At 43.9% G+C, this 24673-nt stretch overlaps 1 protein-coding gene across 1 annotated transcript; it reads left to right on the plus strand.

Moving 5' to 3' along the window:
• The first annotated feature begins 321 nt into the window (after positions 1 to 321).
• Positions 322 to 23618, plus strand: LOC129693923 (NACHT, LRR and PYD domains-containing protein 3-like). Its single transcript, XM_055630655.1, has 9 exons — positions 322 to 346; positions 6903 to 6995; positions 17824 to 17990; positions 20052 to 20223; positions 20324 to 20389; positions 20873 to 22610; positions 22958 to 23044; positions 23200 to 23367; positions 23531 to 23618. The coding sequence occupies exons 1-9, from the start codon at positions 337 to 339 to the stop codon at positions 23616 to 23618; spliced, it is 2589 nt and encodes an 862-aa protein (XP_055486630.1). The 5' UTR covers positions 322 to 336.
• The last annotated feature ends 1055 nt before the right edge of the window (positions 23619 to 24673 follow it).

Consider the following 24673-nt stretch of genomic DNA (forward strand, 5'->3'; position numbering starts at 1 on the left):
GGAGGGAGACCCTTCCACCCGACACTCACACAAGTTTCTGTCTCCAATTTTATTTCACATTTGCAGCATCTGGGTTGTGTTTAATTTCTCCCCGGGCGCATGACCCCGCCTACACGTTGATGATGCTAATTCAGCACAGCCCTCAATACGCAGCCTTTGTATATTTTGCGGATGGGCGGTAGTTTTCATCCTGTTGAAGTGCGGCAGCGGATTGTGCCTGGGTTGGGGCAGCAGGCAGACGGACCTCGCCCTCCGGGGCGAGGCTAACGGGAGAAGGCCGCTCGGAGTGGAGGGTGTGGAGAGAGTGCCATCGGCCTGCAAAAGCGACAACAGCAGATGCCAATCGGTGAGTATTTTTCCACCGGTTCCGAGTGGACGGGGTCTGATCTTGGGGAGTGACGGCGGTGAAATCTCCCCCATAGGCGGATGCTCTCCGGGCCTGCACCGATCCTGCTGGGTCGGGGCCGTGTGGAAGGACCTTCTTCACACCAGGTCACTCGACGCTGAGGTCCCAGTGCGGGTGGTGGCGCCTGGACCAGATCCACCCATTACGTTACCGTTGGGGGTTTCTTTCTCGATTACATTGTCCGCATCCGAACCCTCGTGTGGATGAATGTCCAATGTCTCCTCCATTGTCAGAGTGAGGCTAAACACAAATTGGAGGAACAGCATTTCATATTTCGCTTGGGTAGCTTGCAGCCCAGTGGTATGAATATTGATTTATGTCACTTCAGGTAACCCCGGCATCCCCTCTCTCTCTATCCCTCCTCCACTCGTCGCACTAGCTTCTCGTTACCTTGGCCATTGCGGTTTTCATTATGCCGCGATGCACAGTGACCAATTGGCTCATTACAAACACTTACATCCGTGTGACGGTACATTACGGTGCATACTACCTCGTGCATTCTGGCAAGGCATTGATTTACAGAACTGACCCACATTCTTGGGATTGGGAATCTTGACCTCACCGATTCTCCCGATGATGGCCGAATAATAAATAATTTTTTCCGCAATTTTACTCTTCTCCAACAAGAAATATAGGGATTCTGCTGATTCAAACTTAGAAACTAATGAACACTTCCTGCCCAACCTACAATGTTTCACCTGCAACCGCGGGCGTTGCAACGCCTGCCGCTTTACGCCCTCCGTCACTTTCAAGCAGGGACCCCAGCAGTTCTTCCAAATTAAATAAATATTCATGTGCACCTCCTCTAACCTCATCAGCAGCATCCAGTGTTCCCGATGTGACCTCCTGTACATTGGCGAGACCAAGCGTAAATCTGGCGCGGGTTTAACTGAACACCTGCGCTCGGTCGGCCAAGGCATATGCTGATATTTGTACATTTTTTGTCGCCGGACTCCTCCATTGCCACTTCCGCATGCAAATTGAAGGAGCAACACCTCATTCTATAATTATACCGTTAAACGGCAACTTGGTTTTAGTCGCGGCCGGTTTTTAACGTTTTGTAATAATCGCCGGAACATAGAAGAAGCGGAAACCACTTTCGACCTTCAGGAGACTGACAAAAACCTCCGGGAACGTCCGGGAATCGCACGGAAACCTTGGATGGGGCGCAAAGTCTCCAGAGATTTCCGTTCGGGTTTTCTAGGTGGGACAGGGGCATAAATTCACCCAATACAGGACATGTGGCACACATGTTCTTTGAGTGTGATTTCAAAGTTGTCCTAAAAGGCGCTATATTTGCAAGCCTGGATGGTCTGTGATCTAAACTGAAATATACAGGAGTTTGCGTCCCATTTATTGGTGCCATTTCATCCATGTGAATGTGTGTCGGTCCATTCCGACCTTTCTTTTCAACATCCTGCCAATGTTATATTAACCTTTATAATTAACTGCTGTATATGCATGTCAGCTTTAGTTGTCAAATTAAGGTTCCTGGTTCTCTTCGTACGGTGTTCCCATTGCAGGTACAGATACTTGATTTGTTACTGTTCCTTCGATATGGATAACGAAACATTATACTTGTCTGCTATTTCATACCCCTCATAAATTACCCATGTCCATTTCAACACCTTGTATCCTCCTAACAATTGGCCAAATCAATTACCCTTGCGTCATCAACAATTTTGGCTACAGTACTTCAGATCCCTTCATCTGTGAAATTAATGTAATTATAAGTATTAGAGGTCCATCACTATTCCATATGACATAGAACTGGTTACTAAATATCCATAAATTATGCATTATTGCAAAGTTGAGTCGGCTGCCTTGTAATGGTCGTATCGAACGGCTTGCGAGTTGTTGCAGCTGCGGTCATCCAGTCAAGTAGATTGTTTGCCATCAGATTACTGGTCTGTGTTTTTGCAGATGATGGAAACGTCTTGGATGTGAGGCGGAGAGGTCCTCATTGCAGGAGACCCTGCATTGGATCTCATGTTGCAGTTTCTATTGAAGGTGAACATTCATGATGTTGATGGTGGGCAGATTCATGACGGCAGTGCCAATGAATCTCACGTGTTTGTGATGGGGCTCCATGGTATGAGTTTGTCATTGAGGAGTGAATGTCACTGAAACTTGTGCCTAGATATTGTTGTGCTCTGGATTCATTATGAGGACACAAGTAGTTGTTTGCCACATCAGCACGCTACTAGTCTGTGTTTTTGCGAGATGATGGAAACCGGTCTTGGATGTGAGGCGGAGAGGTCCTCATGGAGGAGACCCTGCAGTTTGTGGAAATCTCATGTTGCAGTTTCTATTCACAGGTCAAACAACATTCATGATGAGAGAGTACAGAGGAGATTCATGTTGACGGCAGTGCCAATGACAGAGAAACGTGTTTTGTGATGGGGCTCCATGGTATGAGTTTGTCATGATGAGAGGGATAGAATGTCACGTGAAAACTTTTGCCCACTAGATATTGTTGAAGCTCTCAAACAAGGGGGATTCATTATTGAGGGACAGTTTAGGGGGTAACATGAGGGGGAACTTCATTTCCCGCACGCTAGTGAAGGTGGTGGTCAGGTTCGTTTTTTTATCATTTAAAAAATTCCCGGATAGACATATGGAGGGCAAAGGGAATGGAGGAGTGGGGAGTCTGAGCGCAGGTATAAAACTGGAGGAGATTGTAGTTTGTGGAAAGTGGACTACAAAGGGTCGAGGAATAAATTCGTGCTGTAATGTCAAACATATGGTTATATGGTTATAACATATGTGACGACAAATGTTTCATTTCGCACTTCCGGGCGGCCCTCTGTCTAAGGATTGGGAGAATTCCATCTCATCCCATACCATCTACCCACTTCGCGGCAAGTGTCCGCCCCCTCCCCTCTGGTTACACTTGACAACTCCAGCCTCTGTACCACCATGCTTATTCTTCAACCTTCACCTTCCCCACTTCCACCTCTGTTGTTTACTCGCAAACTTTTATCATTCCACCAAGCACCTTTTGCTTCCAAGGAAGTTGCTTGCTCGCTCAATCTGTGTCAGAGTTAAGTTGCCTATTTTGGGTTGTCCTAAATTATTTTGTGCGACTATTTCGTGATTCGAATCAGTATATAACTTGATAAACTTTGGCCATTGGATTTATTGTTAATGTAGCCAACTGAGAATTTGATGCAGAAAAGTCATATCCTCCAAGAGCTATGCTTTGGCCTTGAATCTGTTTAAAACAATACTGCATAGCATTGACATCTATACAGTTGGAAATAACAGTTGGTTCATCAAATTACTGAAATACCTGGTAGAGTAAAAGCACATTTCAGAATTTTATTTCACAGTTACAAAATGGCTGAATGTTCAAGTTAATTATTCATAGTGAAACTGGGAAATTCTGATGCTGAGCAAGTTATTACGGTTCTCAGTTATATTTGGTGAACCACTTCCTCTGTTGCCAGAGCAACAACCTTTCTGACCTGTACGGAGTGTTGCACATTTTTATCGCTCTGTGTTCACAGCTCCTCATCTGAGAGTGAGCAGATGCAAGAGAATGATAGTAGGATGAAATTATACTTTGAGGATTTGTTGCACGGAATGCATTTTGTACCACATTTGAATAAAGAAATGTGAACTAACGAGTTGGGGCGGTGTGGTATGTGAGAGGAAGTACGTTATTGGCACACATTCATTGACCACAGTAAGATGGCGTGCCTATTTTGCAAAGAGTAATATGGCTTTGGGCGTATCATGAAAATAAATTAAAAACTCGCTGCAGAAAATCAGGAAAGAGAAAAGAGAAAATGCTAAAATGACACGTTGGGCAGCATGTTAGGCAGTTCAAATTCTGACAATGGACCTTCCAACATTGCACTTTCCACTGTTCTCTATTATGTTATCAATTGTTAATATGCAGTTATTATATCTCTTTATGAAAACAATGACAGTCATTTGTATTTGTCCAGATCCCACACAACGATAAGATAACTAAATGTTCTCAATTTAGATGCGAGGGATTGTTGAAAGGTAGAGGGATATCGCCTGCCCACAGTTAAGTGAGCTCGGGTGATGACATATGTAATACAGAATTGATAATAGAGAATGTCTGCCTAAAGGATATTCCCTGTTACTCGAGGATGATACCGTTGGACAGCTAAGTGCTGAGTGGAACATATTCCTGAGAACCGAGGTCTCTCTCCTCTGCTCGCCCGACCATATTTGTGGCCCGGGAGGCGCCTCCTGCACCTACCTGGAAGCATGGGCTGAAGCCCTGGAGGGAGGGCCCCCCCCCCCCACCCCCCCCCCCCCCCCCCCCCCCCCCCCCCCCCCTGATTTGGAGATGTGGGCCCCCCCCCCCCCCCCCCCCCCCCCCATGTTTTGTAATCCGGACTTTATCAGCCACTTTCTAAGGGTTCAATCGGCCCGTTCGTGGGGCTTTTCAGCGCCCGGCGCGGCTTAAAATCAAACTGCTGCATCGAGGCGATCGAGACTCCCGATGTTGAAGCCCCCGCCGACCGATGAAAGACCCCGCGAACGGGCCGATTCAAGCCCCACGATTCAGGGCGAATGTGGCTGTTGTTGCTGGCGTTCTGAGTCGGTCTCCAACCAGGTCAGCTTTTGATGTTACCGTCCACAGGTCCCACTGCCGAAGCCTCGCGTGCGCGCATGCGCGCGGCTGCCAAGAAACCCCCCCCCCCCCCCCCCCCCCCCCCCCCATGTTTTGATAGCGATTTCCGTGACTGGAAACATTACCCCAGTTCATCCTCCGACAAGCCCACTCCTCGCGCCTGACGTTTCCAGTTCCCTGCCGGTAACGCCGTCCGACGAACCTTTGGGCGGGTTTGGGCAGCATCCTGCAGCGATGAGACGGATGATGCTCCTATGAAGTGGGACTGGTGGTGGTACTGCTGACAGATTCCTTACATAATGGAGACCCTGCAGAGTCCAGCCCTGGGATATAATCCTTCTATTCCGTAATGGAATCTCCAGGGATGTGGTGGAATGTGCCACGGGGGCAGTGGTGACTACAGTTTCCAGCAGAGTTGAGACGTTTGCAGGTGGCCCATTAAATGTTTTGTTCCCCGTTCCAGCTAGTGGGGAATTTGGCAATGGCTAACATGGTGGTGCGGAAGCTTTTGTTGAATGTCACGGTTGCAAGAAGAATTGGGCCAGCAGAGTGTGACAATAAATCGCCATCTGTTGTTATTTCTCCTCTTTCTCTGTGTTGAAGCCTCCAAACAGGTGAGGTGTGGATGTTGGGGATTGACCGTGTTTAGTCTGGAAGAGCGATACGGTGATCAGGGTGTTTGAAAGCTTTAGGGATCTGGCACAAATGATGAATTGCTGCCTTGGATAGATCCGACAGAGTGTTATGGATGACAAGGCAGACATGAAGAGCTAGGTGGTCTTCTCCTGCTTTTATTGTTTGTTAATTTGCAGGGGTTTATAATCTTGTTTACACACAGTTGTGAAACTGTGGATGTCTCTGGCTCAGAGGTCGGTGGAGGCCGGTTCACTAGATGCTTTCAAGACAGAGCTAGATAGAGCTCTTAAAGATAGTGCTGTCAGGGGATATGGAGAGAAGGCAGGAACGGGGTACTGATTGTACAACCGTGCATAGTTCTTTGAAGGTGGAATCTCATATAGATAGGGTGGTAAACAAAGCTTTTGGTATGCTAGCCTTTATAAATCAGAGCATGGAGTATAGAAGCTGGGATGTAATGTTAAATTTGTACAAGGCATTGGTGAGACCAAATCTGGAGTATGGTGTACAATTTTGGTCGCCCAATTATAGGAAGGATGTCAACAAAATAGATGGAGTACAGAGGAGATTTACTAGAATGTTGCCTGGGTTTCAACAACTAAGTTACAGAGATAGGTTGAATAAGTTAGGTCTTTATTCTCTGGAGCGCAGAATGTTAAGGGGGGACCTGATAGAGGTCTTTAAAATGATGAGAGGGATAGACAGAGTTGATGTGGACAAGCTTTTCCCTTTGAGAATAGGGAAGAGTCAAACAAGAGGACATGACTTCAGAATTAAGGGACAGAAGTTTAGGGGTAATATGAGGGGGAACTTCTTTACTCAGAGAATGGTAGCGGTGTGGAATGAGCTTCCAGTGGAAGTGGTGGAGGCAGGTTCATTGGTATCATTTAAAAATAAATTGGATAGGCATATGGATGAGAAGGGAATGGAGGGTTATGGTATGAGTGCAGGCAGGTGGGACTAAGGGGAAAAAACATTTGTTCGGCACGGACTTGTAGGGCCAAGATGGCCTGTTTCCGTGCTGTAATTGTTATATGGTTATTGTGGATGATCAGCCATGATTCACATTGAATGGCGGTGCTGGCTCGAATGGCAGTATGGCCTACTCCTGCACTTATTGTCTATAGTTTGGAAGGTGTGTTTTCCACATCTCCGCTGCACTGTAATGCTGTTTGTTGGTTCACAAGGCAATGTCCTTCACATGCAATTGTCACCTGATGGTTCTGTTAATATTGTTTATTCCAGAGGTACAGAGTTTAGGAACGCCAGGCAACATCATGACTGAAGGTGGCAACTGGGGAGGTGATTCAGTGGCCTCTACATCAAAGAAACAAAAAGGTTAGTGAACCTTCTGTGACATATATATGATGCCCTGTCAGTGGGCGTAGAGCTGATGCAAGAAATGAGGCTTACAAGGAAGTGGGAATAGGGAAGGGGCCGAGCTCAGAGAGTTAACATCTACAGGGGCACACTGTCACAGGTGGGCAGATAAATCAGCCCCCTTTTTCAAGGAAGATGACAAATCAATGCAGTCTCTGCTGATAATTGAAATATTCATTTCCAAGCAATATCCTGATGAATCTCCTCTGGATGGTCTACAGTGCAAAGGCATCATTACCCCAGTATGGGGATCAGAACTGCACACTCTACTCCAACTTAAGGCTTAATCAACTCCCTGTATCAAGGCCTCCTTTCACTTGCATTCTATGCTGCAGCTAATGACAAGAATTTTAAATGTTGTCTTTGTGTGTGCTGCTGACTTTAGGGATCTATAGATTTGTATGTAGACAGAAATGCTGGAGAAACTCAGCAGGTGAGGCAGCATCTATGCAGCGAAGGAACTAGGCGACGGTTCCGGTCGTGACCCTTCTTCAGACTGATGTGAGGGTGGGGGGGGCGGGAAGAAGAAAGGAAGAGGCGGGGACACTGGGCTGACGGAGAGCTGGGAAGGAGAGGAGAGAGCAGGGACTACCTGAAATTGGAGAAGTCAATGTTCATACCGCTGAGGTGTAAACTGCCCAAGCAAAATATGAGGTGCTGCTCATCCAATTTATGGTGGGCCTCACTTTGGCCATGGAGGAGGCCCAGGACAGAAAGGTTGAATTGGGAATGGGAGGGGGAGTTGAAATGCTGAGACACCGGGTAATCAGATTGGTTATTGCAAACCGAGCGGAGATATCGGGCGAAGCGATCGCCAAGCCTGCACTTAGATTTGTATGGGTGTTTCTCAGGGGGTCTCTAGGCCCTTGTCATTCATGGTGAATATCCTGGTTTTATTAATCCCTACAACACGTGTCAACTTGCCCTTATCAGGACAGGATTTGAAATGTCACTTCTCCGTCTAACATGTTGACTAATCATCCACAAATACTTCTTCAAATCCAGTTCTGGCAGTAGGAATGCTTAGTCAAGTGATCAGAATGTTGGCAGTTAACTGCAAGGCCAAAATCAGGAATACTTGGAACAAAATTATCAGATTATCTCAAAGTAACAAGCATCCATATTTTATATTAGATAAATGGAGATAATATAGCACCAGATTCAAGGACAGCTTCTTCCAATTTCTTATCCAAGGGTGGGGAACCTGCGGGCTTAAGGCCACATGCGGCCTTCTAGGCCATTAAGTGCGGCCTTTTGAATAAATCCAAATTTTGTGGAACAAATTCTTTCAATTTTATTAATATGTTTTTTTTCGGCTTTTAATATTGTTATTTTAATATAAAAATGAACGTATTTAAAATACCAAAGAGTAAATGAAGATTCAATGAAATAATCCTCCCCGCACGAAAAATGCTTTCTTGCTTTTCAACCACTTATTGCTGCGATTCTACATTCTCCTACCTAACCCAAATCAAGACGCCCTTAAGATCACAAATGAAGGATACCCATCTAGATGATCAGCTGAAACCGTGTGCCTCCATGTTGCAACCAAATCTTCAAATGCTTTCCCAAAAGATGCAGTCACAACAAAGTCATTAAAAGGCGAATCAACTTTAGAATTAACAATTTTTTCATTTTCTTGAAGATAGTACATCTATATAATTAAAAATCTGAACTTGACCACTTTCTGTTTGCACTGCATATTGATTTTAGAAATAAGGCTACCACTTATGACTGTGATGTTTGGCCATTTTACTCAGACCCCCTCCACTGCACAGGACAAGAGGATTGTTCCCATCGATGAAAATAAAATATTTATTAATGTTTAAAAAATGTTGAGATTCTCTCTCCTGCCAATCACGCCAAGAAGGCCGCGCCTCTTCCGCTGGGAGGGGAGGGACTATAAACCCGAGCGAGCGGTCCCGACTCTCAGTCTGAGCTGGGAATAACACTGAACACATGTCTACTAAACTGTGAGTGTGGTTTTCCTGACCTGTAAGTGCCCTTAATATGGTTTGAAAATGAAGTTTGGAAATGGAAATGTGGTTGGTTTAATATAGAAATGTGGTTCGTTTGAAATGAAAAGGGTGGTGGGTTTGAAAATGAAAAGGGTGGTTGGTGTGAAAATGAAAAATGTGGTTGGTTTGAAAATGAAAAAGGTGGTTGGTTTGAACATGAAAAAGGTGGTTGGTTTGAAAATGAAAAAGGTGGTTGGTTTGAAAATGAAAAAGGGTGGTTTAACTGGGCCTTTTAACTGTGCCTTAATGAAGAGGGACTAGGAGTTGGCGGTTGGCATAAACTGGTTTGTGACTGGATCAAATGGCAACTCAGGTAGGATTAGAGGATGACGAAGACCAAGATGATGGGGCTTTTGGTGACTGGACGTCAGTATCTAGTCAGAGATCAGGGAGGAATCAAGGAGAAGGAGGAGTCAGGCAAAACGAGCTCAGCCAAAGCAGCAAAAGGAGTTTTGAAGGGAACAGTTCAGAGGAGGATAGGAGAACGGTTCGGAAAAAGGTTGAAAGGAAGGAGGTTAAAATAATACTGAAGTTCAGAAAGGAAGATGAGCATGTCAATTTAAGTCCGATAGCTTTATCCAGGGAGCTAAAGAAGAAGGTAGGAGAGGTGGAAACAGCTAAGATTTTGAGAGACGGGAACTTGTTAATAATATGTAAAACGGAGGAGCAGAAAAATAAGGCTCTGAAGATTGAAAGTGTTTGCAAGAAGATGGTGAGTGAAAGAAAGACTCTGGGTGAGAGTAGGGTGACAAGGGGAGTAATAACAGGTATTCCTGTAGATGAAGACCTGGAGAAACTCAAACGGAGTATTTTTGGTGGCCAGGTGAGTGTAGCTAAGAGATTGTTAAGGACAGTGGAGGGTAAGAGGGTAGAGAGCTTGTCTGTGCTTCTGGAGTTTCAGCAGTCTGAACTACCAGAAAAAGTGAGAATCGGATGCATGATCTTTCCAGTGAGGCCTTATATCCCTCCACCGCTCCGATGTTATAAATGCCAAAGGTATGGACATATAGCAGCGGTGTGTAAGGGGAAGCAGAGGTGTCCCAAGTGTGGAGGAGAGCATAGATTTGAAGAGTGCAGAGAAAATATGCAGGATAAATGCTGCAATTGCGGAGGACCGCACAGGGTAACGTATGGGGGATGTGAAGTCAGGAAGAGGGCTGTGGAGATTCAGCAAGTGAAAACAGTAAGTAACATAAGCTACTCAGAGGCAGTGAAAAAGGTGCAAGGACAAAGGGGAAGAGTGGATATAATTGGGAGAGAGAATCATCCGGTTTTGAGATTAGAGGAAAGTCAAGCAGTCAAAACTCACACAGAACTGACAGCTGATAAGCTTATTGTTTTCATTGCATACGTAATCAACTGTACTGATCAGGTTAAACACAAAACAGAAAAAATAAAAATCATTGTTAAGGGAGCAGAGAAGTTTTTGGGTTTAAAAGAAGTATCATGGGAGAGTATCAATAAAAAGCTTGAAGCAGATGGAAGGCAGGAAGGTTCTGGTGATAGGTCAAATTGATTATATTACAATGGAACGCAAGGAGCATAATAGCAAATGGACAAGAGTTTAAAGGATTCATTAAAGAGTTAAAGAAGAAACCAGAAGTCATATGTATTCAAGAAACCTGGCTTAAGCCTTCATTAGACTTTGTCATCAAAGGTTATGATAGTATCCGTAGAGATAGGGGGGAGGGGAGTGGAGGGGGGTGTGTAATATTTATAAGGCAAGGAATACATTATAGATTGTTGGTGAAAGGAACAGAATTAGAATATTTAGTGGTTGAAATTTGGACAAGAGAAGGTAAGGTTAAAATTGTTAATTTTTATAATCCGTGTAAAAGGCTTTCAATGGAGTTGATGGACGAACTTGCTGGGTATTTAGGGGGGAAAGTTATATGTTGTGGAGATTTTAATGCTCATAGCACGTTGTGGGATGATTCTAATGATGAAAATGGGATGGTGATTGAGGATTTAATGGAGAATAAAAACCTTGTGTGTCTTAATGATGGAAGTGGGACACGAATCAACATCAGAACAGGGTCAGAATCGGCCATAGACCTCACACTAGTGTCAGACTCATTGGCGGGTGTTTGTTCATGGGAAGTAATTCGAAGAACAACGGTAGGAAGTGACCACTACCCGATAGAAATAGTAGTAGGAGTGAGTTTAGAGGAGTATAATACAGAGAGAATACAGAAGTGGTCTTTTAGTGGTGCTGATTGGGAGAAGTTTAAGATTATTAGTGATCAAGAAATGGAGAAAATTGATATTTATGAAGATGTGGATAATTTAAATATTTCTGTTTGTGAAGCCATTTTAGAGGCAGCAACAAAGTCCATTAAAAAGAAAGGAGGTAAGCACAACAAGAAGAGTGTACCATGGTGGACTAAGGAGTGTGACAAAGCAATTAAGTGTCAAAATAAAGCTTTTAAAATTTTGAAAAGAAATCACAATTTTCAGAATCTTATTGAATACAAAAGGTTGCAAGCAAGTGTAAGAAGAGTAATAAAAAAATGCAAAGAGGGAATTTTGGAGGACATTTTGTAACTCAGTGGGAAGGGAGACAAAAGTAGGTCAAGTTTGGGGAATGATAAGGAGAATGAAAGGAATTAAAAGAGAATACAAATATCCAATCCTAACTGACGGTGAAATTACAGCAGTGAAAGATGAAGAGAAAGCAGAGATGTTGGCAAAATCTTTTGCTAAAATTCACAGTTCAGACAATGTTAGTGAAGAAGGAAGAAAAGGAAAAGAAAATACTATAGCAGAGAATATACAGTTAATACGATATGAGGAAGACACTAACGATGTTCTTAACAAACCATTCACAAAGACAGAATTCAATCGAGCTCTTAGAAAAACCAAGATGTCAGCACCAGGTAAAGATCAGATTTGTTACACCATGTTAAACCATCTCAGTGAAACATCCAAGGATTTTTTGTTAGAATTTTATAATAAAGTGTGGGAGGGTGGGAAATTACCGCAAAGCTGGAAGGAGGCAGTAGTAGTCCCAATAGGAAAACCAGGTAAAGATCTGACAAACCCAGGGAATTATAGGCCTATAGCGTTAACATCCAGCATATGTAAAGTAATGAAAAAAATGGTAAATGAAAGGTTAATATATTATGTAGAAAATAAAGGATATTTATCCAATTACCAGAGTGGTTTCAGGAAGGGGAGAAACGCCATGGATCCAGCTATATGTTTAGAACATGAAATTAGGAGAGCACAAATTAACAGAGAAAGTGTAGAAGCTGTATTTTTTGATATTGAGAAAGCATATGATATGATGTGGGGAGAAGGGTTATTAGTGAAACTAGGTAAATTGGGGATTAAAGGTCGTATATTTAAATGGATTAAGGATTTTTTATTTGGGAGGTCAATACAAGTACGAGTTGGAAATCAATACTCAGGAACATTAGATATTGAAAATGGAACACCTCAAGGGAGCATAATAAGTCCTTTACTATTTTTAGTAATGATAAATGATGTATATGAAGAAATTGTAAATGAAATGGGAGTTTCACTGTTTGCGGATGATGGGGCAATCTGGAAAAGGGGGAGAAATGTGAAGTTTATTGTGCAGAAACTACAGAGGGCTATAATAAAGGTACAAGAGTGGTCATATAAATGGGGATTCAAATTTTCTGTGGAAAAGACAAAGATAATGTTTTTTACTAGGAAGAAAATTGATAGTGAGGTAAAACTAAAATTATATAACCAGGAATTGGAGAGAGTAAAATACTATAAATTTTTAGGTTTATGGTTTGATGAGAGGATTACATGGATGGTTCATATTCAGAAAGTAGTGGACAAATGTAAGAAGATACTTAATGTAATGAGATGTTTAGTTGGATGTGATTGGGGGGCAGATAGAACAGCTTTGAAGGCTATATACACTGGGTTAATTAGATCTGTGTTAGATTATGGTTGTGTGGTGTATGGGTCCGCATCAAGTACTTCTCTTAAGAAAATAGACAACATTCAATACCAGGCATTGAGAATATGTACAGGTGCAATAAAAACAACTCCAACAGCAGCATTACAGGTTGAAATGGGGGAGATGCCTCTAGAGATGAGAAGGACACAGCTTTCATTGAATTACTGGATTAACCTACAGGGCCACAGTCAAGAACACCCAGTACAAGTTACTGTCAAACCATGCTGGGAAAAGGAGAGAAGGGAAACAAAAAGTTTTGGATGGACAGTGACCCAGAGAGCAATACAAATTAGCATAGCCCAATTAAATGTGGTTCCAACGGTTCCATTACCTTCAATTCCACCTTGGATACTTCCAGATGCAACAGTAGACTTTACAATATTAGAACAGAAAAACAAGGATAAACAGCATATGTATAATTCAGTCATCATACAGGAATACATTGACAGATACTACAGTTTTGTCCAAATTTATAACAGATGCATCAAAAGATTCAGTAGATAAAGTAGGAGTAGCATTTATTGTACCAGAATTTCACATCAAAGTAGGGAAGAGGATCAATAATGAGGTCTCAGTATACACAGGTGAAATGATTGCAATATTGTTAGCAGTACAGTGGGTCGAGGATACTAGGCCTTTAAGGACAGTTATTTGTTCAGATTCAAGTTTAGCAATAAAGAGTTTACAGCACAGTCATTCAGACAATAGACCAGACATTTTGATAGAAATACAACAAACACTATTCAGAATTCAAATGATGGGGCTTACAGTCATATTTTTATGGGTACCAGCACACATTGGCATTAGAGGAAACGAAATGGCAGATAAGGTAGCAAAAGAGGTAACAAAAAGAAGTAAGATTGATTTAACTATTAACATAGGTAAAACTGAAATCAAAGACATTATTAAGCAAAGACTGAAGGAAAGATGGCAAAAGCAATGGGAGGAAGAGCGGAAAGGACGGTGGTTCTACAGAGTCCAGAGGAAAGTGGGAAAGATGAGATGTGCAGGAAAGAACAGAGAAGAGGAGACAGTGATTTCAAGAATTAGATTTGGACACACTGGTCTGAACAGTACACTTTTTGTAATGGGCAAGCATAATACAGGCAGATGTGAATACTGTGGGCAAGAGGAAACGATAGAGCATGTCATTGTACATTGTGAGAGGTATGAGGAGGAGAGAGAACGGATGAGTGAGCAGTTCAGAAAAGAAGGAGTACAATTTGATTTGGTAGATATTTTGCAAGGGAGTTCAAATAAGTGCTATCAAATCCTGATGCTTTTTCTTAGGGTAACCAATTTGTTCGGAAGGATATAGGTTATTAGAATATGTAATGGTGTTGTTTGATCCACACTCCATGCCAGTTGGTGGCGGTAATGCACCAAAAAAGTTGTTTGCCTTACTGAAAAATGATGTACCTTACTGAAAAGTGGTGTGCCTTATTGAAAAGTGGTGTGCCTTATTGAAAAGTGGTGTGCCTCATAGAAAAGTGGTGTGCCTTATTGAAAAGTGGTGTGCCTTACTGAAAAATGATGTGCCTTACTGAAAAATGATGTGCCTTACTGAAAAGTGGTGTGCCTTATTGAAAAGTGATGTGCCTTACTGAAAAATGATGTGCCTTACTGAAAAGTGGTGTGCCTTATTGAAAAGTGGGGTGCCTTATTGAAAAGTGGTGTGCCTTACTGAAAAGTGGTGTGCCTCATTGAAAAGTGATGTGCCTTACTGAAAAGTGATGTGCCTTACTGAAAAGTGGTGTGCCTTATTGAAAAGTGGTGTGCCTCATTGAAAAGTGGGGTGCCTCATTGAAAAGTGGCGTGCCTTATTGAAAAGTGGTGTGCCTCATTGAAAAGTGGTGTGCCTCATTGAAAAGTGATGTGCCTTACTGAAAAATGATGTGCCTTACTGAAAAGTGGTGTGCCTTATTGAAAAGTGGGGTGCCTCATTGAAAAGTGGGGTGCCTCATTGAAAAGTGGCGTGCCTCGTGCCTCATTGAAAAGTGGTGTGCCTCATTGAAAAGTGGTGTGCCTCATTGAAAAGTGGGGTGCCTCATTGAAAAGTGGTGTGCCTCATTGAAAAGTGGTGTGCCTTATTGAAAAGTGGGGTGCCTCATTGAAAAGTCGGGTGCCTCATTGAAAAGTGGTGTGCCTCATTGAAAAGTGGTGTGCCTTCTATATAATTAAAAGTTTAATATTGACCACTTCCTCTTTGCGCTGTATATTGATTTTACAAAAAAACGCTACCACGTACCACTGGATTTTTAGCAAACATACTCAGAGTCCCCCTCCATTCATCAGGTGTCGAGGATTTTTCCTATCGATGAAAAGTAAAAGAGTTATTAGTGTTTAAAAAATGTTGGTATTCTGACATGGTCCTGACAATCATGCCATGAAGGCCACGCCCTTTCCAGTGGGAAGGGGAGGGACTATCAAACCCGGAACTGGGCGTGGCTCAGTCTCTGTAAGATGGTGGCGGGAGAGGTCACGACTCTCTGTCTTTGGTGGCCTTACACCCTGCTTGAAATGGTTTGAAACTGCACTTGAAATTTGGTGGCCTTGCACCCTGCTTGAAATGGTATGAAACTGCATTTGAATTTGGTGGCCTTGCACCCTGCTTGAAATGGTATGAAACTGCACTTGAGTATGGTGGCCTTGCACCCTCCTTGAAATTGTATGACACGGTATTTGAAATTGGTGGCCTTGCACCCTGCTTGAAATTGTATTACACGGCATTAGAAATTGGTGGCCTTGCAGCCTGCTTGAAGTGGCATGAAACTGCACTTGAATTTGGTGGCCTTGCACCCTGCTTGAAATGGCAAGAAACGGCACGTGAATTTCGTGGCCTTCCACCCAGCTTGAAATGGCATGAAACTGCACTAGAATTCGGTGGCCTTGCATCCTGCTTGAAATGGTATGAAACTGCACTTAAATTTGGTGGCCTTGCACCCTGCTTGAAGTGGTGGGAAACTGCTCTCGAATTTGGTGGCCTTGCACCGTGCTTGACATGAAATTTCAAGAAATAGCCGTGAGTCAACTGGCAGCCCACCACCCTTGAGTGAGTGAACTGCCAGCACACCGGGCTTGAGTGACTGAGCTGCCAGCCCAATAATCCATTCGGTCCACAATGTCCATACTTTCCCTCTGGAAGCCAGTCCCTTCAGCCCACAACACCCATACTAGCGCCCCAGAAAGCCCCCCCCCCCCCCCCCACTGGCCATCAATATTGGAATTGGTGGAGAGGTGGAATATTTTGTTGGGGGACCAGCCCTCCCATGTGAAGCCGGGACCCAACGGGTCCCACTTAGTCTCGTATATGACTAACCATTCCTCTGTCAGATGAACCTGTCAATCGTAAGAAGCTCCCAATCTTAAGAAGCTCTAAATCTTAACAATCTGTCAATCTTAAGAAGCAAGACATTGTACTGCGACCTGTAGATAAGATATTGCTGAATTGTTGGTTATAGGAGTATATGCATGTAATTAGATCACTGCCCCTTTGCGTGGGGATGCGAACTCTGTATGGTCTGTAATCTGCATACTGTAAAGTGTTTTACCACATCCACCTGGCGAAAAAATATTACACCATATGATCACTGATTTTATTTGCGTTCTTCTCTGTTTAAGAACATTGAACCATAACAGCAGGAAACGGCAGGGGGAAAATCGGTGCGAGACAGCGGAGTGAGTGGGAGGAAATAATGCGGGTGTGCGGTGCGGATTGTTACTTAAAATTGGGGAATTCACTGTTCGTACCGTTGGATTGTAGGCTCGCCAAACGGAATTTGAGGTGCTGTTCGTTCATTGAGCATGTGTACAAGGTCAGAGAGGCTGCTGTGGGAATGGGAAGAGAGTGGTTGGCAATTGGCGAGACAAAGCATGGACTCGGCGACTGTTTTGCCGTACACTTACGCTTTTACCAGTTGCTAACCATTCTACACCTCGCACAGGTTTCTCCCTTTACACATGTTAATTCATCTCGCTTCACAATTTGCAACTCTTCACTCCTTTCATCTCTGGCCTGTCTCCAATTATCAGCCTATCAAAAACTCCCCTCACCTTTATCCAACGTACTTACCAGGCTTTGACCTGCCCTCCTCTTGTCCACATTTCTCCCACTCACTGCCACCACAAGCAGCCTAAATAAAGGTCCAGACTTGAAACATCGCCTATCTGTGTCCTCCAGAGATGGTGGTTGACCCACTGAGTTGCTCCAGCACATTGTCTTATTCTGATATTCTGTTTGATTATACTAATTAGGGGGCAGGAACAGTCAGGATGAGGGTGCTGTTCTGGTTCTGGTTATGGTTGATTGTTGCGCAAACAGCTCATCAGAAGTTATCTGCCACAGGTTGGAGTAGAGTAGTGATTACATTTTGAAGTGGGCCTTTTTCACCAAGTTGAGGACATCTAGTTGCTAGATCCCCATTTTAAATGTTTTAACATCGGGAGCAGCGCTTGTGTTGGGTGGTAACACATTCCATTCCCTTATCGTTCTTGGCTAAAGGGAATATTGGTAACAAACTTTATTGACATTTAGCGAGTAAGTGCTCTGGGATGACGGGAGATTGATGGCGTGATTTTGTGAATCTCCTTGTAAATTGCCATAGGTCTTAGCCTGATTCTGCGGAGCTCTGGGGTATCCCATCCGAGACAAGCCAGCATATTATTCACGCTAGATTTGCGCTTGTACTCGTGACCTACAAAGCGGGCTGCTCTGCGTTGTACTTTCTCCAGGGTGTTGTTGTTGAAAGGATGTTGTTGAAATGTTTCTGTTGTAGCGGGAGCCAAGGGGGTTGATTCAGATGGTGTTTAGTTTCTCTCTTTGGATACACAGATCTAACGCCTACATTCTCTGAGCTCCTGACACAGTGGAGCGACTACCAATTGTTCCAACTGACAAAATTCTATCTGGAGAGACTGAAACAGGCGATTGAAGAAGAGGTTGAAAGTCTCGGCTTCATGGTGAGACAGGAGGGATGTTTCAATGAACAAGAACACGGGGTAAGTGGAATGAACACGGTAACTTCTGTTTTCTGTCACGGAACTGACGGCATTTTGGGGAATAGTCACCAATACAGGTCCACTCACCTCGCACTGAATAGTGCAATGGAAACACTGATCTCTGAGCAGTTTGCGTCCTGTAGATCTGGTATCAGGAATAAAACCTGTGATCTGGGGATTTCTGAGAAAGTTCCATTCTGAACCAGCTGTTCTTCCTACACATGCATCTTAGCACAATGGTCAGGGAGCAGTGAACTTGTAAACCAGAATCAAAAACGATAATACTTCTCAAGTGCCATCTGTTTCATTGATCACATTGAGTTCAGTTCATTAAACCACAGGCATCATTAGGCATCAGCACAAGGAACTTCAGATCCTGGTTTACAAAAAAAAAACACACAATGTGCTGCACAAAATAACTCAGTATTTAGAGATGCTGTCTGACCTGCGGAATTACTCTTAGACATGAAACTGTTCGCTTATAATTCAATTGAAAAATAAAATAAACAAAAGTACATTTGCTAAAAATCTACAATATAAACAACCGTGTTATTTGCGCATCTGTGGGAAGAGAAGCCGAGTTAATGTGCAGTGAAAGGAGGGGATGAGCTGCAGGAAATGTGCAAGAGAGGAATGTCTTTGATTGGGTAAAACTGGGGTAGGCATTGAAATAAAAAAGTTATCTGTTCAATGAGTGAATGCCGGCTCAAAGAGGGTAAGAATGTTGATGAATAAATAAGTGAATACATTTATTGGCCAAGTTTTCACATACAAGTAATTTGCCATGGTGCTCCGCCTGCAAGTGACACCATGGCATACAGTGAAAGTTAGGAAGGACACATAAAACAACAAACATTAATAATAAAAAAATGATTGATTAAGCATGTGAATTAAATAAAATAACAGAGCAAAAGGAGGCTACAGATTTTTGGTCATTGAGTAGAAAAAGCTGTTTTTATGCCTGGCTGTGGCAGCTTTGACAGTCCGGAGTCGCCTTCTAGAGTGAAGTCATTCAAAGAGTTTGTGGCCAGGGTGAGAGGGGTCAGAGACGATTTTGCCCGCTCGCTTCCTGGTTCTTGCAGTGTACAGTTCGTCGATGGGGGGAAGGTTGCAGCCAACAACCTTCTCACCTGATTGGACGATTCGCCGCAGCCTCCGGATGTCATGCTTGGTGGCTGAGCCAAACCAGACAATGATGGAGAAGGTGAGGACGGACTCTACGATGGCAGTATAGAATTGGAACAACATTGCCTGTGGCTGATTGTGCTTCCCCAGCTGCCGCAGGAAGTACATCCTCTGTTGTGTATTTTTGGCTGGAGTCAATGGTGGCCACCCATTTAAGGCCCTTGGTTCCCAGGAACTTAAAATACTCCACAGATGTAACTGTGGTGTTGTTGATGGTGAGTGGGGGTGAGGAGAGTAGGTCTCTTAAAGTCTACTATCAATTCCACTGCCTTAAGTGCATTGAGCTCCAGTTTGTTGCGATGGCACCAGGCCGCCAGCGCCAGACACTTCCTGTCAGTAGGCAGATTCCTCCCCATCCTGGGTCACTCCAATCAGTGTTATGTCGTCTGCAAGCTCGACAGAGGAGTCATTGGAGATGCAGTCATTGGAGTAGAGGAGAGCGGGGAGTACGCAGCCTTGCGGTGCGCCTATGTGGAAGGTTTGCGGGAACATAATGGCTTCAAAATGCAGAGGAGGAAGAACTGCAAGTTGGACTGGACGCGTCCATTCTTGTGGGATGCAGTCCATGTGAGGACAAAAGGAATTAGATTAATTTCACATCAATTTCAACACAGCCATCGTTGGCCTGAATGGCCTGTTCCCGTGCTGTACTCTGCTGCGTTCTCGGACATAGCCAGGTGTGAACCGAGATTCACACTGTCAGGACTCTGGGTGTACACAGATTGTCAGCACAGTGTCATGGGTGTATGAAGAGGCAGACCAATGCCTGTCACTATGCTCAAAACTACTGGAATATCCCATCACTGAACAGCTAATTCCCTCCCCATTAGCATTGTCTCGGTCGCTTCTCTATATACTCATTGTTGTTCTTCACAGAGTGTCGCCGAGCTCGCGGTAAAGGGAAACCGCAGAGACAGTTCCACACTCTTCCTCAGTCTGGTGATGGGGAATGGCAAGCGTGCCCGGCGTGTGATGTGGGAATCCTTTGTGAAAATGCAGAATCAATTACCAAAGCTGGACAAAATACTGAAAGAAATCCAGGATCTCGGTACGGTAAATCGACACACTGAACTGAATATCACATTGAAACACTGGAGTTAACAATGTTATTCAAGTCTGGTTTAATGAATACTCATTGATTTGAACAGGTCCTGATCCACAAGAATACATGAACATCACCAGAGGTTTAACTGGATTACCCTCTCATATGGAAGGTGAGTGTTGAAATGTACAGTTCACACCAATGACTTGTTAGAATTGACGTAATACTGCAACTGTTCAGAGCTTTGCAGAATGGGAAATTAGAAGATCGCAGGCTAAGCAATTGCTAGACTGACACGGGGATTCACTATGGATTGCTTCTTTGTCTGTATGTGTTGTTTAGTGTATTGGCACATGTACTGAGATACGGTGAACAGCTGTTGTTGCATGTTATCCAGTCAGCAGAAAGGCAAAATGTGATGATAATCGAGCCATTTACATTATAGATAAACTATGAGAAAAATAACGTTTAGTGCAAGGTAAAACGAGGAAAGTCCGATCAAGGATAGTCCGAGTGTAACAAAAGAGGTAGATAACCAAAGAGTCAGTGAATTGATTTAATTGAAGGGTAATGAACTCAGTCTTGTAGATTTTAATGTTGAGTTTTGAGTTGAGTCATCTAACATGTGTCCATTATCTGCCTGTTCCTGTGCAAGATGTTCAACAGAAACACAAGGAGACTCTGCGAGCACAGACTGAAACACTGAGCGTGAACACCATCCTGATGAAGGAGAAGGTTAAGGTTTTCCAGCTACTTGATCGATATGCTGAGCTCACAATCATCTCCACAGTTCGAGATCGGACACTGGTGGAACGTGAGCTGCTGGCAAGAGGCCGGGACCATGAAGAGTGGAGAGAGGAATGTCTCCGGGGAAAACTGGAAAAAATCAGGACTGATCAATTGTTCCACAGCAGTTTTTCCTGGAGCAAATTTCGATCTGGGAGTTCAGCAACAGTGGCCGGAGTCCCGGGGATCGGAAAAACAACAATGGTGCAAAAAATTGTTCATGACTGGACCACAGGGAAAATATACCAACAATTCCAGTTTGTCTTCAGTTTCAAATTCCGGGATTTGAACACTATTAACTGCAGAATAACCTTGAAGGAACTGATTCTGAATCAATATCTTTATTTTGGTAATATGCTAGGAGAGGTCTGGAAGAACCCAGAGGGATTGCTGTTTATATTCGACGGTCTGGATGAATTCAAGGGTGGGATCGATTTTGCTGACAGTCGGAGAGACACAGAACCTCAGCACCAGTGCCCAGATCCTGAATCTCGGTGTAAAGTGTCTGACATTGTGTACAGTTTAATCCAGCACAAGCTGCTCCCAGGGTGTTCAGTGCTGGTGACCACCCGCCCCACTGCGTTACATTTACTGGAAAAGGCAGAGATCAGTGTCTGGGCTGAAATCCTGGGATTTGTTGGTGAGGAACGGAAGGAATATTTCACCAGATATTTTGAAGATCAGACGGTGGCAGCAGCTGTTTTCAAACATGTGAAGGAGAATGAGATCCTGTACACCATGAGCTACAACCCCTCCTACTGCTGGATCCTCGGCCTGACACTTGGCCCCTTCTTCACACAAACACACCGGGACCCGCAGCGAGTTCCCAAGACGATCACCCAATTATATTGCTATTTTATTTACAATATCCTGAAAAACCACGGCCGTGGGATTGAGAGCCCCCGTGAGGTGTTACTGAGGGTTGGTCAGATGGCCTTCACTGGAGTTGCTGAGAAGAACATTGTGTTCACAGATGAAGATTTGATCAAATACAATCTGCAGCCTTCCCAGTTCCTGTCCGGGTTCCTGATGGAACTTTTGGAGAGAGAGGATTCAGCCCGGAGCGTAGTGTACACCTTCCCGCACCTCACCGTCCAAGAGTTTGTAGCCGCACTCGCACAATTCCTGACTGTAGATCGCGGGGATATCACAACACTCCTCATTGAAGCCCACGGCATGACAGACGGGCGATTTGAAGTATTTCTCCGTTTTGTCGCTGGTCTCTCCTCCCCATGGGCAGCTTGGATCCTGGAGGAGTTTCTGGGTCAATTCCCTCATCAAACAATCTGCCGAGTGATTGACTGGGTGAAGGGGGAGGTTAAACGCCGGGCTGGAAACACAGGGAGTGAAGCTGGTAAACGGAGGCTCCTGAACACGATGCACTACCTGTTTGAGTGTCAGAATCCTCTACTGGCTCAGCAGACACTGGGATCAGTGGAAGAACTTTCATTCTACGGACTGGGGCTGACTCCGATTGACTGTGCGGTCCTGTCTCATGCCATCAGGCTCTGTGATACAATCAAACGCCTCGATCTGGACAGCTGCCGCATTCAGTGTGAAGATCTCCAGCGGCTGGGTCCGGCTCTGCACAAGTGTCAGAGCTTGGGGTAACTGTCCGTTTGACGATAACACTGAACTGTAAAATTGTTCCACTATTTTGTTATACCGTCCAGCACCCCTTCACTGTGCACAGGGGGCACCCTCCTATTTTACCCTCCTTCCCTGTGTCTCCGGTAATCCTACCCCCGGGGCGCGCGTTCTCTGCACGGGAAACATTTCCCGGTCGGCGGGGAATGAGAATAAATGGTGAAATTCAACAAATACCACAACCACGGATATTTGTTTAATAATTAGCTGAGGTGCTTCCATAAATATCCATTTGGGAGAAGTTCTCTATCTCAGCCTCACCGGGGTTTGTATCAGTTTGTTTCTTACTCTGTCCGTTTGTGTTTAGACTGGGAGACAACGACCTGGGAGATTCCGGAGTGAAACTGGTGTCTGATGCTCTGAGGAACCCGGACTGTAAAATACAGTCACTGTGGTAAGTCCCAGACTGTGAGAGATTGTGTTCACACTCACTGGGTGTCTGACACTGAACATTAATATGATCAGTAATTGTGTCACTGATAAACACTGGGGATTTGCACCGTCTCCTGTCTCTCTGTGTCCCTCACCCTCACTCTCTCTCATCTCCAGGCTGGACAGTGTCGGTCTCACAGATTCTGGAGCCGAGGATCTCGTCAGCGCCCTCAGTACAAACACGTCACTGACGATGTTGGAGCTGGCAATGAACTCCCTCACAGACCGATCTGTCCCCGCTCTCCGCCACCTCATATTGAACCTTCCGAGTCTAGAGCGGATCTGGTGAGTGTTTGTGTTTATGTTTAATGTGATAAAATATCAGGGGATCCACGGGCTTCTCCTGTGATTTTGTTCTGTAAATGTTGTTGAAATATTAACCCCGGTCCCAGTTATTGACACTGTTGTTTCATCTGTTTATTTTATCTTTATTCCTCGACTGTTTCAGGCTGGGGGGGAATCAGTTCAGTGCGACCGGGAAGAAGGAACTGAGGTCGCTGCAGGAACCCAGACCCGGACTGAAAGTGCACGTGTGAACATCTCTGGGTGTAAACGTCACCGCCCTGGGGACCGGAATATTGTTGGCCGATTCCTTTAAATGTCCGCCATCCCGTTTAAAGGGCCGCCCTCCCCTTTCAACCCCAAAGCACCCCCGGTCGAGCGCAAAGATCCTAGAGGACCAAGATAGACCACTCCTCCGAAATCCAATGGACTGGCGTGTAGTACGTGACGGAACGTCACGGCCGCCATTTTTCAATGCGACACGCGACTTCCGGTATGCCACCCGCTGTGATCCAAAGCAAAGATTATAGAGCTCCGCTATAATCTTTGATCCAAAGCAAAGATCCTCGAGTATCTTGTAGCGGGAACAGCCCCTCCTTTGCGTAGTTTCCCTTGCATTGTATTGCTTTAACACACACTGCACAAAATTAAATTTAACGTATACATATTTTATATATTTATATGAATGTGTGTCTGTGTGTGAGAGGCAAGTTAGAGATAATTAAGTTTATTCTCATGGATCAGAAGCAACTTTGATTTAAATAATCACTATTAATTTATTTGTCTTGTAAGATGATATACATAAACCATAAAGGCAATTATATATATAATTATATAGTAATAATATATATATATATGCATATATATATATATATATATTTATACACACATATATATACACATACATATATATACACATACATACGTATACACATACATATGCACACATACAAATACATGCATACATATGGATACATTTATATGCATACATACACACATATAAAAACATATATATATACACACATATACATGCATATATACACATACATGCATATATACACATACATATATATTTATACATATGATTAACATGTAGAGGAACCAACGAGAGAGCAGGCTATTTTAGACTGGGTATTGAGTAATGAGGAAGGGTTAGTTAGCAATCTTGTTGTACGTGCCCCCTTGGGCAAGAGTGACCATAATATGGTTGAGTTCTTCATTAGGCAGGCAGTGACTAGTGGGGGTACCGCAAGGCTCAGTGCTGGGACCCCAGCTATTTACAATATATATTAATGATCTGGATGAGGGA

Source organism: Leucoraja erinacea, unplaced genomic scaffold (genome assembly GCF_028641065.1).
Source record: "Leucoraja erinacea ecotype New England unplaced genomic scaffold, Leri_hhj_1 Leri_481S, whole genome shotgun sequence".
Classification (NCBI taxonomy): domain Eukaryota; kingdom Metazoa; phylum Chordata; class Chondrichthyes; order Rajiformes; family Rajidae; genus Leucoraja; species Leucoraja erinaceus.